This window comes from Condylura cristata, unplaced genomic scaffold, assembly GCF_000260355.1.
Source record: "Condylura cristata isolate star-nosed mole 26May11 unplaced genomic scaffold, ConCri1.0 scaffold00015, whole genome shotgun sequence".
NCBI lineage: Eukaryota > Metazoa > Chordata > Mammalia > Eulipotyphla > Talpidae > Condylura > Condylura cristata.
The window spans coordinates 26,729,450-26,749,279 of NW_004567116.1; the positions used below are offsets into that span (position 1 = coordinate 26,729,450).

Genomic DNA, 19,830 nt, shown 5'->3' on the forward strand with positions numbered 1-19,830 from the left:
AAGGCGGGCCTGTGGGCCACGTGACCCAGAGCGCGGCCGCCATGACACCTTCCGCTAGTTTCCTCCCTCCTCCGCCAGTTCCCGCCTGTTTCATTTCCTCTCGCCCGTCTCAAGCAGTGGAAGGGTACCGGAATCCTGGCTGGCGCACCCCTTTTGGCCTAGAGCTTCTCCGGTGTGGGTCGACGCCGAGTCTTCGGTCAGCAGTACCCTGCTGACTGCAGGCCACAGAGAGCGTAATTGCGACCGCGGCCTGAGGGGGAGGGACCACGCACAGGCAGGGGCGTGACCTGTCACGTGACTAGGAAGTACCGTTAGCGGCGTGTCCCCGCGTCCCCCGACGCTCGGAATGACGTACGCCGAGGAGGGGTGGAGCGGTAGGGAAAGCTGAAGTTGAGTGCCGTTCTCCGTGCGTGGTAAGTGTACCGACGCGAAGACCGGAAAGGTCTGACTCACCGCGGCTGCGAGTGGTGGAGGTGGTGGAGCGGGGCTGAGCCCTCTGGGCCGCTGGTGTGTGAGCCCGATTTTGAAAACTTGCTTGCCGAGGCTCCTCTTCTCCAGAGAGCTGAATGCAGTGTTAACTGCTGTCAAAAAGGTAGCAGTTCCTCTAGTCAAGGAGCTGCTAGTGGGCAGGGACTGTCTCCTGTGGTGCGTGCAACCACCTGGAACACTGCAGAATCACTGAATGTTGACTGCATTGTCACCAGCTCGTTGTCTGATATGAAACATTTTTGGATAGAAAGGTTCTATTATGAAGAGGGGAATCACCAACTTCCCTTCTTGTAATAGCTTTACTTTTGCTTCCTCCTCTGGCTTATTTCCAAACACCCAACAGTGGGAAAGAGACTGCTGTGATTTGCATTTGGTGTGGACATTCCTTTGGTGGATAAAATGAATACTGGGACGATGAGAAGAAACTTTCCTTGATCCTGTTACTCTTTTATGTTACTGACAAATCTGGATTAGATTTGAACTCAACCAAATTCTAGTCTCAGGTCCAACTCTTAGGTGATCAGTGACCATAGCAAGTCGACCCTTCATTAAGTTGTTTCCTTGACTTTGGTAAGCATTTATGGCCACCTGTATTGGTTAAATATTAGGCTGGAATTCTCACTGACTTAAATAAAACTTAAACTCAGCTTTATAGAAAACTCAGCTTTCTATAAAACTGAGTTTTGTTGCATGGGGGAAGATTATAAACAAACAGGTATATTAAGCCATGGCAAACAAAGTTTATAGACTGAAAGAAACAAAAATAGAACTGAACAGTTGAAAAACAGAAGATAATATAAGATAGGAGATGAAGTTGGGAAAAGAAGTGGGATGAGATAATAAATTATATAAAAAGAGCTATTAAAGTTGTGTACAATTTTTTTTCTTTGTATATTAGGAAGTTGTGTGAAAAATTTCAGACATACAAAATAGACAGGAAAAGATAACTAATCCTCATATTCACATAACTCAGCTTTAACAGTTTTCAAAGTTCTCTTGTTTTTGTTGGTACAAAGTTTTAAAATTTCTAGGTACTTTTTAATCTTTTGCCACATTTGATTAATAGCAGTGTTCAGTTTGAGCTCAATTCTACTGTAGTTATTGACTAGGAAGATTATATTGATTTTATGTGTAACTTTCTTTAGATTTTAGTTGACTTCTTGCTCTGTTGAATCAAAAGTGTGACATAATTACTTTAAAAACACACCTGGTGTTATTTTAGATTGTAATATAAAAATTTAGTCTACAGATCAAGAAGTTAGTGTTTCTATTCTATGTTAATCCTACCACTTACGAAGTATGTTAAGGTGTGGGCATCACATCTTTAGGAAAACTGCAGTGCTTTGGAAGAAAGTTGACTAGAACAGAGGAATTTGGAAATGGTCAGAATGATTGAAAAATTGGGAATGTTAGATTTTTTTTTTAAATCAGACCTGATAACACTTTTAAATACTGAAAGTTTCCTTCCCCCTGAAAGGTTGTTTTGGAAAAAGTAAACTAATTCCCTTGCCATGCAGAAGAAGTCAACTGTACAAGACACAATTAAGAATACTTACTTAGTAAAAGTTCTAAGTGATAAGATTTCAGCCCAATATCAAAAAGTACCTTATAACAGAACTGTGGAGGAGTGGGTTGAACAGTTTCAGGAGATAGTGCTTCCTTATCCTCACTGGAAATGTTCAGGGATCAATGACAAAACTAATTTTTGAATTAAGTAGCTATGTGCACTAAATTACTTATGAAGCATTCTTCCACTTTGTAAATTCTGGGAATAGTATTTCTGCTGGATTTTAAATTAGTAGGTTTGGAGAAAAAGGGTGGCATTTCAGGGAGCAGTAGTCACAAAGAAATTAATTTTTGCTAAGAAAGGTAAGTTTAGAATTGTTTGACACCACCTTCCAGCAACTTCTCTAAGAACTGACATATCTTGTGTCAGTTTCTAAAGTCTTTATTGATTACTTGGCCTGTGCTACCTGGTAGTATTCTTGTTCATTTCTATCAGGTTTCTTCTATTGAAGTTCTTGTCCTGCAATTCTCTGCACCTTCTTTCTTAGTAGGTGCATTCATTCATTCAGCAGATACTTCTGGAGCCCCTTACAAAAGAGAGATCCAATGGCCTGTTCCTGTGAAACACTATTAAATAGTTAACTGGTGACTTGAGTTTTTGGATAAGGTGTACATTTTTAAGGTATTTACAAAGATTGCCCTTTAATATGATTCTTTTAAAGACATATCTACAGTTCAAAGAAATGCAGCAAAGTTAGTATTTGACCATAGAGGAGGTTGGCCAGCTTTCCTTTGAAATCCTATGGTGTCCATTGTACCTACTTCACAATGTAATATAAACAGTAGGAAAGAATGGAGGGCTTAAAGAATCTGGGAATTTTAGAGTTAGGAAATGTTAACGTTACTAGTTGACTGTTACAATGTTACCTCTATTTATTTTCTTTCCATCTAGATGCTAATCATCTCCAAAGTAGGGATTCCAGTCCCATGTTACTCTCTAATCTTCATGTATTCATTAATGGAATGTTGCGTAATAGCAAATGCCTTAAATTGTTTTACAGGTTTTAGTAAGGAATCCTGTGCCTATCACCCAGCATAGTTTCAACTTTCTGGCTAAATGACTCTTGTGCCTGTGATACCGGATTCCTACAGCCATGTTCTTGCAGAGTTTGAGTCTCTGGATCCATTACTTTCAGCCCTGAGACTGGACTCCAGTCGTCTAAAGGTGAATGCTTTACTCCTTGTATCAGTTTTAGTTCTATAGTCTTATATTTGTGTGCTCTCTATTACGTGTGTCCCCTGCTCCAGTTCTTTGTGTTTTATGGAACTTTGGGTGTTCTTACCTATGCTGGTAATACCTTACATAGAAGTAAAGGTCATGGCTCTCTCTTGACTTATTTGTAAACTGTCATTTGAATTCTTCAGTCCCATATTTGGAAACCATGATATTGATTGCTAAAGATTTTTTCTCTCAATTTTTGTCTTCTCTCAGAAAATAATGTATTTGAAGTTACAGTATATAAGTGAGTATACTAAACATTTTGAGCACCATGAACATTGCAGTTATACTAAGGTCCTTCTAAAAAGACATGTTTGGTGTATCTTCTGTTCTTCCTGTTTTATGGAACTGAGCAAAAGAAGAACAGATGTGCTTACCTCAAATCCTGTGTTCTTTTGATTAAATCTAAGAATGATATGGATAGAAAAAAAATCTCATAAATAATTCCAAAATTGTTTTTGACCCTTTTTTACTCCCACTCTACACCTTTCTTACCTCCAAAGCAAAGTGAGAATAGGAAGTAGTAGGCCAAGCAGTATGCACAGCAGTTGTGAGGATCTGCATTAGATGTTTTTTTCAGTTACAAGTTACAGAATATATTATAATAAATATTTAAGCAAAAGGTATTTATAACCTTGTTGTAGGTTAGTGTTTCTGGCTTTTGTGTAGTCACCAGGTGATATATATTCCTGAGGACTCAGGCTCTTCATGTCCCCTATTCTGCCACCATCCCTATATTGGCTTTTAGTCACATGTGTAAGTAAGGTTAAGTTTTGGTTTCTGTTTTGATGTCTCCATTAGCATCTTAAGCTAAAGAAAGGGCTAAGGACAAATTTTCTCTTGCTTAGACACTATTTTTTTGCCCGGGAAGGTAAAGCTTTCAAGAAGCTCCAGCAGCCTTTGTCTTGCTGCAGTTGAGTCACATGGCGCCCCCTAGATGCAAGAGAATCTTAGTAAGTGAAACCCTTGATAGGGCTTCCAGCGCCTACAGTGTAGAACAAAAGGTTGAAGAAGGGAATATTTGTCAGCCAACCAGTTATCTTTGCCAGGTATTGGGAACAGTATAGGACAGCATGGTTACTGCTATTTTGTGGTGAAGGAAAAAAAAAACCAGCAGGCTGAGAACGTAGGAAGACATAAAAGCACCTGCATCTTTGCCTTCTGCAGTCTCCCTTGCTCTTAGAGCTGTGGGTGTTTTGTGCTAATCATACAAACTGGAAATGGTTTAAGTGAGTAAATGATTCAAGTGGTTGCTTTCGCCCCTTGAGACTTACTTGATTTTACAGAATTGGAATGACATAGGCAAAGTACACAAAAGATGTACTTTTGTACTTGCTTTTGTCAAGGGAAAATTACTCATTCATGCAACTGTGCTCTTCAGCCATTTTGAGGTTCAATTGAAAATTTAAAACTGAACTGTTTGTTCTTCTGTAGTTTTCATTGTATGAGAATGAGAGCATGACTGTCATTATGTGGTGTCCATCTGGGCAGAGAGTGGGTTTGGGAGGGACCTGGTTCACATATCTTGGTATTTCCAGTGAATGGTTTTATTTAGGTAAGATACTGTGATGATCTTATACTGTCTGTGATTTTTAGTGCACAAGCATAGCTGTATCTCGGAAATGGTTGGCTTTGGGCAGCTCAGGAGGAGGACTCAATCTCATTCAGAAAGAAGGCTGGAAGCACAGGTTTTTCCTTCAACACAGGGTAAGGCTAAGGACAGCCCTGTCATATATCATTCAGAGTATTTTTCATAAATGCATATTTCTCCATTATAAAGAATGCTTTGAATTAAGAAACTGAAGAGTTTAAAAAAATGCTCCTTTTTGAGGAGCTGCCTAATATTTTTCCTTTTATGCTCTAGGAAGGTGCAATTTCTCAGGTTGCCTGTTGTTTACATGATGATGATTATGTTGCTGTAGCTACTAGGTGAGAAACTATTTCAAAACTACTTAAGCTTTTCTACATGCATTCTGAATTGACAGATGTGGTTGTATGTTAGGGTGACCAGCCATCCTGGTTTTCCTAGGACCGTAACTCTTTCAGCACTGAAAGTCCCATGTCCTAGGAAATTTGCCATTGCCTGACAGACCCCAAGATGGACAGTTACCCTAATGTTTGTGAACAATGGTAATCTGAGGCAACTACATTTCAGTGCCCTTAAAGCTAACAGATCATTTAGAACCTGTAAATTCTCTGTTATTCAGGTTTTATTGGCTAACACAAGGGCCTTGATTTTCTGTTTTGTTTATCTGAAGAACAAGAATTTGCTGTATTAAATTATACCTAATAGAGTTGTACCTTTTTCACCTCTACCATCAATTTACTTTTATGATTCAATTCTTGCAGTCAAGGTCTTGTAGTTGTTTGGGAATTAAATCAAGAGCGTCGTGGGAAACCAGAACGAATTTATGTGTCTTCAGAACACAAAGGCCGAAAAATTACAGCCCTTTGTTGGGATACAGCTATTCTTCGAGTTTTTGTAGGTGATCATACAGGGAAAATTACTGCCATCAAAATCAACACTTCTAAACAAGCAAAGGTGAGAACAGTTTTTTATGTGTGTGGGTGAGATACAAGTTGTTTGTTAAAAGACATAGATCTATAACCCAGATGTTTAACTTTGAGACTTATTTATATGTGGTTCATAAGGTAGCCTGGCTTATCTAGGTACCATTGCACAATGATTTCTCTGAGCAAAGTTCAGTAATTTGCACTATTTCCTGTGTGTGGCTCACTTAACCAAAGCTTTCTTTAGTATGAAACTATTAAGAAAGAAAAGATGCTTATTAGCGTGTGATTAAGATAACAAACACATGGGCCCTCCCTGGTGGCTCAAGAGGTTAAGGCACAGCACTATGAAGTCCCCAGCCAGGAAGGTGATCCACATGGCATGGCAGACTTCTCCTGACCTGCCCGCTGCGCTCCTCAGCAGCGTACTTCAGTCCATCTGCCTGTTTTGCTCCCAGCTGTCTTTGGTGAATTCTCTTACCCCCCCGCTCCTCTAGCCTGTACCCCAGTTTTGTGTGCATAAATAAATAACTTTTTTTTTAATAAATAAATAACTCTTAAAGAAAAAAAGAGCAAATACACATATGGCACCAATTGTCCAGACTCCTATATTCCTCTTGGTTGCTGTGTAGAAAACTCACTGGTCTATGATGTATGTAACCTATTGTGAGTGGAATCTTAAAGATACCTGGATTTTGCTCAGCTGTGTGGGTCCCGAGGATTCCACCATAATTGGAGTAGAAGGATTGAGTCTCAGTTACCCTGCCAGAACACCCAGTCTGTTGTTAAGCAAAACTGACAAGCTTCTCATTGTTCCTCTCCTCTAAGGTGGTTATATCAGATGTGTAGGGGATTTCTCTCTCCTTGACTTATTTCTGTATAGGGTCCTGGCAGGAAATAAGAGTTCTAGTAATGGATAACTTTAAAGAGAAAGCAATTCTATATAAATATACACACACACACACACACACACACATATATATATATATACAAACACACACATATATACATACATACATATATATATATATATAAAATGATAAATTTTATTTCTTTGTCATATCCCATTTAGGCGGCTGCTGCTTTTGTGATGTTTCCTGTTCAGACAATAACTACAGTTGACTCCTGTGTTGTCCAGTTAGATTATTTGGATGGAAGACTACTTGTATCTTCACTTACTCGATCCTTCTTGTGTGACACTGAGAGGTATATTGATTAAACAGAAGTCATAAAATATATAGAATGTTAGAACTGGAGATCACTTAGAAATCATGTAGCCCATGCCCCTCAATTCAATTATACAAATCTTAATTAGGGACCAGCTATGTGCAGACTGATGTTAGAGAGCGCAAAGGTAGTGAGAGGAAACTGAGATAGTCCAGTATGTGCCTAAAGAGAAGTATTCATCTAGCTCTCCCATGATGAGCTATGAGGGAAGACTAAAGGATCAGAAAGTCTTCCTTGATTGAATTTATTTAGTTGTTAAAATTTGTGTATTTAATAGATTTTAAAAGGTAAAAAGAGGGATGCCAATAATAGCAGGTGGCAGGTGGCTGGCATCAGAGAACCTAGCTGGACAGCCTAAGAAGCAGGAGATGTAGCTTTCAGATTACATGGAAGAAAGGATGATGTACTTGGTTTTGACTTATTTCACCATAGATCAATGATGAAGTTAACACAGAAGTCAGCAGGCATCGCCCTTTCATATTTGCAGGTCTAAAGCCTTGATCTAGTGAGTTAGAGAGCCTGCCTATCATCACACAGCAAGGACAAGGCAGATAAGATTAGAGCCTTTGTTGTTGATTTGTTTTCCATCCTGTAATCCCAGGTACCTCTATACAACCTTTGATCCATGGATCTTTAACTCCACCCTTGAGATTTTGTTAAAATATTTGTTAGCTTCACAAAGCTTTATCTATAGGTTTTCAAGTTTACCACATGGCCCTATTCAGAAATTTGGCTAAAGTTCTGAGAAGTGAGCAGAACATTGAAATGAGTTAACACCCTATTGGGGGTTGTCTTGAGAATTTGGTGAGATGGTATACATGAAAAACTAAAAGAGCTAAATAAGTGGAGGTTTGCCCTCACTAGCAGCAATAGAGTTGCTAATCACTGTTTTCCCAGTTTACTGAGACTAGACTTGATTATGAGAATAATATAAAAACTGCTGCTAAAATAGCTTGTGTTAGAAGTGCCCATTTTCTATTACCAGTTTTGGGGGGCATGGATAGTACAGTAATTCGAAGACTTTATGTTTGGATTTTTTCTGTTTCAGGCGATCTGTATTCCCTTTTAACAACTTTTTTTTTTTTTTAAGCTGAAGCTACTTATAACTGCTCTCTCTCTCTAGCTACTGTCTACTTTCTGTCAGTTCTGTTAACCAAAAAGGTTGATCCCAGGAGAAACTAAAACAAACAGAAACAAAGAACAGTGGTGTAGTATAGGAAGTGTAGGAAGGAACAGTGGCTGGAAGAACCTGACAATACGTTTTCAAATTTTGATTCTGTCACTTTAAAAACTTTGCTAAATGTGAGTTTCCTCATCCAGGATATGGAAAGTTTTAAAGGTTAACTAAAGTAATGTATATAAAATACTCAGCTTTATGCCTGTCACATATTGTTTGAAACTGTAGAAAGTAAGATTAATGAGCATGTAAATCAGAATGTGAGTTGCGTGTATTTGTTCATGTAGCAAAAACTTTTTGCTCTCCTCTGTATCCTTAGAACCATATTAAACACTACATAGTATATAAAATCAGTGAATACATTTTATTTCCAAAATAAGGAACATTAGTAATAAACCACTACTTATATTACACATTTCAGAGTGTTTTCACATGCATGTTCTTATAGTAAAGGTGATGTTAGCTTTTTCATGAAGCAATTAAGCATAGGGATATTTGTTGAGTAATTTAAGTTTCACATAGTAAATCCACATTGGAGAGCATATTATTGGGTTGGGTTGTCGGAAGAGTTATAACATACTTTTTTCTATGCTTTTCAGTGAAGATGTGTCTTGACTTTTCTGACAATCTAGTAGTTCATCCTTCAATTAAACAGGCTGATATATTGGAGCACTGCTGTGTATTGAGCGCTTTCTGTGGGCCAGCTGTTGTGCTATACACTGGGAACTCAACTCAAGGGGAATAATAAAGGGCCTTTGTTCTGAAGAATGTCATAAACTATTTTGTCTACTGGCAGTTAGACCCAGTTACCACATGTGATGTGGTAAGTGCTATGAAAATGTAGCAAGGAACACATGTAATTTGTAAGCTTATAGGAATCAAAAAATGATGGTGCTAAGTCATAAAAAATTAGGAGTTTTCAGGAAAATTTCTTTTCATCATCATCTCCTTCCATGTTCCCAGGCAGTGTGCTAAGTTAAGCATAAGGGAGGCCCTCCATAATGGCACAGCAGGTTGGAGCGCTACACTGTGAAGCTAAGCCAAGCTGTGGCTGCTTCAATGCAAATTTGATCCCCGCCCTGGAGGTGACCCCACATGGTGCAGCAGACCTCTCCTGACCCACCTGCTGCTCCCCTCAGCAGTATGCTTTGTGGATCTGCCAGTTCTGCTCCCCACTGTTTCTGGTGAATCCTCTTACCGCCCCTGAACCTCTGGCCTCTACCCCATTTCTGTATACAAAAATAAATTTTAAAATCTTTTAAAAATAATCATAAGGGGCCCTCCCTGGTGGCGCAGCGGGTTAAAGCACAGCACTGAGAATCTAAAGCCACTTCCTCATGAGTTCGATTCCCGCCTGTCCCGGAGGCGACCACATGGCGTGGCAGACCTCTCCTGACCCACCCGCTGCTCCCCTCAGCAGTGTACTTCGTCGATCTGCCTGTTCTGCTCCCCGCTCTGTCTCTGGTGAATTCTCTCACCCTCCGCATCTCTGGCCTGTACCCCAGTTCTGTACAAATAAATAAATAAATCTTTAAAAAAAAAATAATCATAAGGGAACAAACTATCCCAAGGTACAGAATTTCAGAAAGACTTGCTAGAGTGAGGAATTTGATGTTGGTGGCAGAGAATTGGCTTACAGACAGGGTTGGAATGGTAGATTAGTAGTTTCCTTGGAGTGTCCACAGGAGACTTGGAAAGCAAGTAGCAGGATTTAAGGATGCCTGAAACAGTTTGGTAGCACTCAGTTTTTAGATTTGAAAAGGGCTTTCACATCAGTTGTGAGCCCCTCCTTCTGTAGATGACTTGTTTCCTGTCACAGGGTTAGTGGTCTGTCAGAGCTGGCCCCCTATTTTGACCTTTCCATTCTTTTCTTTCCTGTATATTGTGAATGTGAATGAAAGAGGGCATTGTGGGTGGGTTATTATGGCCATGTTGATTGGTGGTGCCATTGTCTTTTTGTTTTTGATTTTTGTAAGAAAAGGTGCTTCTCTTTTATTTGGTGTATTAGAGAAAAGTTTTGGAAAATTGGAAACAAGGAAAGAGATGGAGAATATGGAGCTTGTTTCTTCCCTGGAAAGTGTTCTGTGAACCAGCAACCTCTAATATATTGTGCTCGTCCTGGCTCCAGGATGTGGGAAGTAAACTTTGATGGGGAAGTTATAAGTACACATCAGTTTAAGAAACTCCTCTCATCTCCACCTCTTCCTGTGATTACTCTAAGGTAATGATTTTGTGTGACTTGTGAATGTTTGTGGAATTCACATAGAGGGGTTGAATTGAAATCTCTGTTATTCTCTATTAGATTTATGCCTTTTAAGAGTGAAATTGAATTTATGTTAAAAAAAATCAGAGAATCCAATAGGCTTTCATCAATGATTTTTTTTTTTTAAATTATCAAAGCAAACCAAATAGAGAAGATACAGTTAGGTTCTTTAATTTGTTTAGGGAAAAAATTTTTTTCTTTATAGGGAATTGTTTATGTTTTGATTAAATTATTAACAGAGATCTTTGCTTCCTAGGTCAGAACCTCAGTATGACCATACGGTTGGCTCTTCCCAGTCTTTGTCTTTTCCCAAACTCTTGCATCTTAGGTAAGTTTCTCTTTTGAATCCTTTAAAGAAAAAAATGGACATTTATGCTTACAGAATTGGGTTACAGGCCAGAGGTATGGTAGGTGAGAGGATTAACCAGAGACAGAGTGGGGAACAGAACAGGCAGATCCACTGAAGTACACCACTGAGGGGAGCAGCGGACAGGTCAGGAGAGGTCTGCCATGCCATGTGGGTCAGCTCCTTGGTGGGGGGTCGAACTTGCACTGCAGTGGCTTTAGAGAGCTTCATAATGCAGTGCTTTAACTGGTTGTTCCACCAGGAAGAGCCTGATAATAGCTTTTTAAGTTAATTTTAAAAAATTAGGCAGTGACTATGTTACATGTTATGTGAAGTGTTGCATATACAAGAGGAATGAAAAGATTGTATAGATAGGCTTCCCTTTCAGAATTTAACTGACCTAAAACAATTGAACATTTTTAATTATCAGGTACTTACTCTTTCATAACCCCCTCTACTTGGTGGGATGTTACAATGAAAACAAATCTCAGAATGAAGTCTGCCACAAACATGTGTTTTTAACAAGCCAGAATAAAAGTAGTTCTAGAATTTGTTCTTGCAAGCTTGTGGAAGTTCAGCTTTCTACCCTTTTGGTACTCTGATAAGTACATTGCATAAAAATCTGCTTGAGATAGATTCAGCCAGCTATATTCTCAACATCAAGATTCAGCTGGCTTTCTAATTGGGTGATGTGTAAGGCTAGACTAAGAAGCGGCAGCAGACAGTGCCATAAAGGCTCTCTCACCACTGTAGGTCTTGCCTACAGGCATGGGGGCATCACTGTTGACTTCCCATCAATCTGTGTGTAGAATTATTCTTGATATCTGCTTATTCCATCAATGAAAGATTATTTCTGATAAACAATAGGCTCATTAATAAATGGTATAATGCTGCTTCAGAGAATGCTAGTTAGAGGTTGTTACTGTGTATTCTGGAGTTTGACTCTTGATCGTATCTGTCAAAGGATACGATCACCCTTAGAATGTGATTTAAAAAAAAAAAACTTGAAATGCTAGCTAATTGTCCCTAGTTAATGTATGTCTGTGTCACACTGCCTACACTTGACGTATTTGAGAATGAATTGTAGACAGTATAATATTTTTGTAAATACATAATTTACCCTTAAAATTACTGGAAAAGAAAATACTTACTTGCCCATAATTAGATAAAGCACATTAAAAACTCTTTCTTCACAGAATTTATACAGTTTATAACTGTCTTACAATTGGACAGTATATTCCATGAGGGAATATACTGTATTCACAGTGCTTGGCACAAAATAGACACTTAGTAATTGTTGATTATGGTTCAAGAGTATGTTTTCTAAGATGAGGCCACAGCTTGCATGGTTCTCCTGATATAGTTATTCCTTTGAGCCAACCTATTTTAAGCACCTATTACAGTTCCTGCCATAGCAAAAGAGCACTTCATGATCTTGCTCTGCCTACTCTTAGCTTAAGCAATAATTAATGCCACTTTGAAGCCTCTGCTGATTCCTCCACCAGGCTTAGATTAGACTCTTATTTTTGTATGTACTTTGGACTAGGATTCTGTTCATTTCTTCCGTTTTTATAAACATACCTACTTCATTTCTCCACCACCCTAACTTTTTCATTGTACCCTGAGTGCCCACCCCAGCATCAGATTATCAACTCTTTTATATATATTTTTTAAAGTTTTATTTATTTTTGCATACAGAACTGGGGTACAGGCCAGAGGTGCAGGGGCAAGTGAGAGGGTTCACCAGAGACAGAGTGGGGAGCAGAACAGGCAGATTGAGGAAGTACACTGTTGAGGAGAGCAGCGGGTGAGACAGGTGAGGTTACCTGCTTGTCCAGGGCATGTGGGCCACCTCCCTGGCCAGGGATTGAACTCATGCTGAAGTGGCTATGGCTAGCTTTGGCTTTGACCCGTTTTACCACCAGGGAGGGCCCCTTATCTCTTTTATTATGGCAACAATGCTGGTCACATAAAGATTTCTCAAATAATAATTAAATAATTCAGTGAAGTTTTTCTTGTTTTTTTAAAGACCATGAATAAGGAGTCCATTTTGCTCCTGTTTACTTTTTTCTTCTGTGTGTATACTTGTGTTCTTGTGGTAAATTTTACTCTTACACTCACATATCCCACAAAGAAGTACACTGACACTCTGTTTCCTTTTGGGTAATCTGGTATCCCTTCCCCTTCCTTAACATTTTAAATTTGCTGTTAAGCCTGTTTATTCTTAGTGAAAGGCTAAAGGACTAGGGAATGTGTAAATTACAAAGACTAAACAACTAGCTGAATCTCTCCCTCATCCATATAATCTAGGTTGCTATTGCTAAGTCTTCTTTCTAAGATGCATATCAAATTCAGTATCAAAATCATGATGTTATATATCTTTACTTGTGAATCCTAAATTTTTGTTTGTTTTTCTTTCCCCTCTGGCTCCTGAAGATAGCCTTCTTTTTAAAAATATTTATTTAATTATGCATACAAAACTGGGGTACAGGCTAGAGATGTAGGGGGTGAGAGGATGCACCAGAGACCGAGTGGGGAGCAGAATAGACAGATGTACTGAAATGCACTGCTGAGGGGAGCTGCGGATAGGTCAGGAGAAGTCTGCCACTCCCTGGCCAGGGATTGAACTTGTGCTGCAGTGGCTGGGGTATATTCATAGTGCTGTGCTATTAACCCGTTGCACCACCAGGGAGGGCCTGAAGACAGACTTCTGATTTTACTGTGAACTAGGATTCTGTCCATTTCTCCCATTTTTGTGACAAAGATTACTTTAAGGGTCGTGGTAATGGTCTTTCATATTGGCAGAATATTTTAATATTCTGAGGACCCAATCCTATTAAATACATTCTTAATAGGTACATGTACCTACCTAAATACATTCTTAATAGGTACATAGGTACATGGTACTATATATTATTTTATATATTCTTGGGAACTAGAAAAAAGAAAAACGTCCCTTTTAAAATTCTCATGTTTCGAGAGATGTGGTTTAGTTCTATGAAAGCTTTACAACAGTAAAATACAACAATTGTAGCAGTTTAGTACATGATTTTCATAGGCAGGGTGAGTGATTTTTTTTTAAAGATTTATTTATTTATATATACATAACTGGCGTACAGGCCAGAGGTGCAGGGGTGGTGAGAGAATTTACCAGAAACAGAGTGGGGAGCAAGGCAGGCAGATTGATGAAGTACACTGCTGAGGGGAGCAGCGGGCAGGAGGAGAAGTCTGCTGTGCCATGTGGGTCACCTCTGGGACTGGGGATTGAATTTGCACTGAAGTGGCTGCGGCTGGCTTGCAGTGCTGAGACCTAACCGGTTGCCCTACCAGGGCAAGTGATTTCTATGGGCCATTGGAGAAGATTACAGAGGAGATAGAACTTTTGCTGATGCTTGAGACGTGACTCTAATGAGGACATTATAAATGGGGGAATGCCTTACTAAAGGAAAGAAGCTGAGATTACCAGTGATATATAAAAACATAGTAGTCCCTAGAAAGTGTGAGAGATTTGAGCAAAGAAGTATAAGAAAGAGATGAGCATGCATGGATTATACCAGACACTTGAAAAGGAAAGTGGACCAAGAAAGTGATACAGTGTCTTAGAATACAGGAAGGTGAGATTTAGGGAGGAAGGAATAGTCAACCATGTTGTTCTCTGTTTGGGTATCAAGAAGAAGGGAATTAAGGATAGTTATTAGGTTTGGCAGTTAAGAAATCTATGATTTTTTGAGAATTAAGTTAAGTGAAATAATTAGGAGTCCAGATCGTACTGGGTGGAACAGTGAATATATGTGAAGGAAGAAGCGCATTTTGCGATATAAAGAAAAAAGTCCAGATTTTGGAAACTTGGTATAAATTCTGATTCTTATAACTCATGTTGAACAACCTTGGATATGTTATTTCATTTCTCTGAGCTTCAGTTTTTCTGTTCATAAAGATAGCACAACTACCTTGGTGAGTTGCTATACGTTACTTAATATAGGTAGATTTTTAAATAAAGCTCCGCCATGTAGTTGACCAAGAATATTTAACCTTTTCTTGCCCATATAATTAAGGATGTCAGAACATTACTACCATTAAAAGTGACTCATCAGAGCAGTGATTGGGGGTAAACATGTTTAGTCTTGTTTTAAATATTTCCTGTTATACCAATTATGAATTTAATTGTTTTAACAAACATGAAGTAAAATACCTGTCTTTTTCTAGAATGTATTTAGTATCTGTATTTTACTTCAATTTGGTACCATCATATACTATTTTTTAGACAAGATTGTTCAGGGCGGTTTGGCTATAGACTGTGCAGATTTTTATAGACTGGAAAAATGGGGGTCTCACAGGTAGGCAGATAGTGTTAGGACTTAATTAGCTGGATCATGGTTTTCTTTCTATAGTCTGATTTTTACTAATGGGAAGGTCTGAATTTAGAAAATTACTGTATTATAAACTTACGTACTTGAGCAAATTAGAATTCTCTATTTCATTTTCACTTACAGTGAGCATTGTGTGCTGACATGGACAGAAAGAGGAATTTATATTTTCATTCCTCAGAATGTTCAAGTTCTTCTTTGGAGTGAAGTCAAAGGTAATTATATTTACCTCCTTACAAAAGATTTAATCTCAGGCCTTTTAAAGATAAACAATTACAGATGTTTCCCATAGTAAGGTATCCGTACACTTACTCATTTGTCAACTTGTGTTCAGTTAGTTTTTCATGGGTAATTTAAAACACAATTGTTATTCATTTTTTAAGTATTAGTAGCCAATACTAAGTGTTGACTGAGTTAATTTTTTCCCTCAACTTACCCTGAATCTGGTTTCCTAATCCTTTTAGAAATTTTGTGTCCTAATAATTGGGGTGGGGTTGGGGGGAGGTTCTATAAATCTTTGTGGAAACAATAGTCATTGTATTTGACTGAGACACAAAATCAATCTGTATTCCTTTAAATTAAACCGGAAATGGAGGAAATCTAGCATTTTTAGTATTGCTACTCAGAAAAAAAGTATATTGACTTTGGACTTTATATTTTGTAACAACTTAAAAAAAGAGAAACTACCAATCCGGTGACTTGATTTCTTGTACATTATGCTCCCTACAGGTGCCCATAATACTCACAATTTTCAGTTAAGGTAGATATTTTTTCATGAACTGTTTGTTGGTTTACATAATGTATTAAAATTTTTTCATGGACATTAGAATGTATCTCTCAGAAATGTCCTAATATTCCTCTAATGTAGAGTGCACTGCTTTAAAGTCCAAATTCTTTTTCACAGAAAATAGCAACTTAAATATGATAGTAGAGCAGAAGAGTGTGTTTCGTTGTATCTTTCATTCTGATCTTTTTAGAACAGTGTCCAGTATATGATTTCTTTGTTGAAATACAAGTATAAATATTAGAATGAAATTCGATCCAGCCAAACTGTAAAAAAAGTTAATTTATTGGAATAAACACACTCTTCTGCTTTACTATCATATTTAAGTTGCTATTTTCTGTGAAAAAGAATTTGGACTTTAAAGCAGTGCACTCTACATTAGAGGAAGATTAGGACATTTCTGAGAGATACATTCTAATGTCCATGAAAAGATTTTAATACATTATGTAAACGAACAAACAGTTCATGAAAAAGTATCTACTTTAACTGAAAGGGAAAGGAATATTTGGTTAACATCCCATGTTTTCACCCTTGTGCTTTTGTAGACATTCAGGATGTAGCCGTCTGCAAGAATGAGTTGATCTGTTTACACATAAGTGGAAAAGTCTCACATCTTTCCTTGTTATCTGTGGAACGCTGTGTGGAACGCCTACTAAGGAGAGGCCTATGGAACCTGGCTGCTCGTACTTGTTGTCTTTTCCAAAATTCCATCATTGCTTGCAGAGTGAGTCAGAGCTTCTCTGTTAATCAGCTGTGAAAAACCCTTCCTTCCTGAAGGATTGCTACAAAGCTTCTTGTCTTTACTGGTCTTTTCTACACAATTTTCAGAGAAAGCAACAATAAAGCACCAAAGGATACATGTCAAACAAATCTAGGGAAAGGAATATTTCCTTCCCAAACAAATAAGAAAAAGGCTTACTTTTCACTTTTAAAACAGTTAAATTTGCCCTCAAATTTATTTTTTAAAAGGGTTGATTGTAGATACCATTATTCTTAATGGTATTCCTAATTGTTATGCAGTGCTCATTAATTTTTTCTCTAGCTTGTTAAGCCTTTTAAAGCACTTTGAGATTGGTTACATGCTCTATGTTAGACCTTTTTCAATATATTGATATTTGTGTAGAAATTTAGTTATAAACAGCAAGTTAATCTGTTGAATTTCTACTTTTTCTTTTATTAGGGAAGAAAATCCTTGACTCTAGATAAACTGGAACACTTGAAATCTCAGCTGGATCTCACAACCTGCAGTGATCTTATTTCTCAACTGGAAGATTTGATCTTAAAATTTGAACCTTTTGATTCAGCTTGCAGTAGTAGAAGGAGCTCCATTTCATCACATGTAGGCATTCTCAGTAAAATCTCTTTGAGATTTTACTGTATAGTAAGATTTACTGCCTTCGGTTGCACTCAGTTACCTCTAGGATCCCAAAACTTGTTTTTCCTGTTCATATAATGGATTTGGGGAGGGAGTGTCAAGAGGGGACTTTCCTCCAGCTGTTGGACAGTTCTGTGAAGCTTTCGTTTAGGAGTCTCTTGGAGCCGTACTTTGTTTTGTTTTTTATATTCTGTTTGCAAATGTATTTTGTATTGCCTCCTGTACAGTATATGATTCTGAGTGCTTCATACTAATTTGAGTCTCAGCACAGCTCAGGATTGCCTCATTTAATCATTATTCTCATGCTCCGACTTTATGGAAACAAACTAGAGAAATACAGTTGCATGATGCTGTTAGGGCTTGAGAGTGACCCAGTTGCCAGAAGCCTGGCAGCTCACTAATCTGTTCTAATAAGCCATGATTGTTATTGTTTAGCTATTTTTTTTTTAAAGATTTATTTACTTGTTCATACAGAACTGGGGTACAGGGCAGAGGCTCAGGGGCGGCGAAGAGGCTTTACCAGAGACAGAGCAGGGAGCAGAACAGGCAGATGGAGGAAGTACACTGCTGAGGGGAGCAGCGGGCAGGTCAGGAGAGGTCTGCCACGCCATGTGGTCACCTCCGGGGCAGGCGGGAGTCGAACTCATGCGGAAGCCGTCTTAGATTCTCAGTGCTGTGCTTTAACCCGCTGCGCCACCAGGGAGGGCCCTGTTAACCTTTTTTTAATGTTGCCTTTGACTTAAAAAGTTACATTGTGATAGAAAAGTTTACTATGTTTCTTTGAAATTATTTTTATTTTTAGGAAAGTTTCAGCATCTTGGACTCTGGTATTTATCGGGTCATTAGTAGTAGAAGGGGCAGTCAGTCTGATGAGGACTCTTGTTCGCTTCATAGCCAAACCTTTTCAGAAGACGAGAGACTGAAAGAATTCACTTCTCATCAAGAAGAGGACCAACCAGATCAGTGTTGTGGCTCACATGGAAATGAAGGTGATGGATATGTTTCTTGTTAGTTGCTCATAAGAGGCAGTTACTTTCTTCTTGTTTGCCTAGGTTATCTTGCGCCTAGAATTTCGTATTGAATATTAATAATTTTCATTATGATGATTGACTTGCCATCTGTACCTATAGTTCAGTTTGGCACTAGAAGAGTGGATTTATGTTTATTTTTTTTATTTTCTCTAAGAGATTGGTAAAGTACTTGATTTTGATTATCTGTCAATATGCTGAAAAGGTTAAGAAGGAAGATCATTAACCAAAAGAGTGGAATAATTTTATCCTGACTAACCAAATTATTTTCCATTAGGAACGAAATATTGCTACAGTTTTGGGGGTCATTGCCTTCACTTTTTGATGTTCAAGTATTCCTGTGACTGAACTGTTGAGAAGACATTAATTGAGGCTCTAAACTTCCTTTTTGACTTATGGGGATTCAGGGTTAGTAGGAAAATGCAGGTACCTGACTAAGTGTTTCACATGTGGACCATCCCTTGCATCCTGTAAGCTTGTGTTCTGCTCATTTGTATCTGGGTCACTTGTGATTTTATATTGAATCTTTCATTTCCTTTGGCTTATTCATTTCAGAATTTCTTTAAATAACTACACTGTGATTAGATTTTTTTCTTTTTCTTCTGATTCCATTCATCATACAATGTTTCTCATGTTCCAGGGATGTTTGAAACAGATAAGAATGAAACTTTTCTCCCCTTCGGCATTCCATTACCATTTCGTTCTCCATCTCCTCTCGTGTCTCTTCAAGCTGTCAAGGAAAGGTAAATTAATTAGTATTTTCATTTAATCCTATTTCTGATTTTACTTTAGTTGTCAGATTAGGTACTTTTGTGCTGAGAATGAAAAGACACTTTAAATTAGAAAAAGCGAAGTCTCTTGGTTATTTCTCATATAACCTCATATGAAACTGTTGTTAACTTCTCGTTTCCACTTTGGAAGATTTAGCTTCCCATTTTGTATGAGTAGCTAGAGACTTGAATTGTTGGAGGTATGTTTCCACCTCCCTCCTCCCCCAAAGCCTAAGTTTGACACTGTTTTTTCCCTCATCCTCTCATAGGAACAGTTTGTATATACTAGTCATTTCTTGATTGTCTTTCAGTTTGTGCTCAGAATGAGACACTTTCAGAAGTTTTTTGAACTATTCCCTGGGACCAGTCTTGACATTTGATTTTGAAAGAGACTTTGTGCAGCCTTAATTGTTTATCTGAGCCTTACTGAATATAAGTTTTACTTGTTAAGAAGAGTATATTGGCCATTTAGCTGCTGAGTTTTATGAAGAAATTCTTTGTTAATTCTGTGGCTGGTATGGGCAGGTGATCATCACATGGCCCCCTCTGCCTTCACTGAAGAAACACTGCAGACATAGTTGGAGTTAAAACCTTTTCTTAAGCACTGAATCAAGACACTTTAGTAAATGAAGCAACTCCTTATTATATTTTAAATCTTATGTGTACTTTATGTGAAATATGGAGTTGATCAGAGCAGTTTTTTTTTTT

At 38.1% G+C, this 19,830-nt stretch overlaps 1 protein-coding gene across 1 annotated transcript in view; it reads left to right on the forward strand.

Annotated features, from left to right (window-relative positions):
• Nucleotides 1–90: 90 nt before the first annotated feature.
• HPS5 (Hermansky-Pudlak syndrome 5) overlaps nt 91–19,830 on the forward strand; it is a 34,521-nt gene continuing 14,781 nt past the window's right edge. Inside the window, exons 1-13 of the mRNA XM_012725483.1 lie at nt 91–413; nt 3,057–3,220; nt 4,871–4,981; nt 5,139–5,203; nt 5,624–5,816; nt 6,858–6,991; nt 10,198–10,410; nt 10,709–10,780; nt 15,292–15,380; nt 16,495–16,673; nt 17,130–17,288; nt 18,127–18,313; nt 18,993–19,095. Coding sequence (XP_012580937.1) covers nt 3,113–3,220; nt 4,871–4,981; nt 5,139–5,203; nt 5,624–5,816; nt 6,858–6,991; nt 10,198–10,410; nt 10,709–10,780; nt 15,292–15,380; nt 16,495–16,673; nt 17,130–17,288; nt 18,127–18,313; nt 18,993–19,095 — 1,613 coding nt within the window. The 5' untranslated portion in view covers nt 91–413; nt 3,057–3,112. The remainder of the gene's footprint in view (nt 414–3,056; nt 3,221–4,870; nt 4,982–5,138; nt 5,204–5,623; nt 5,817–6,857; nt 6,992–10,197; nt 10,411–10,708; nt 10,781–15,291; nt 15,381–16,494; nt 16,674–17,129; nt 17,289–18,126; nt 18,314–18,992; nt 19,096–19,830) is intronic.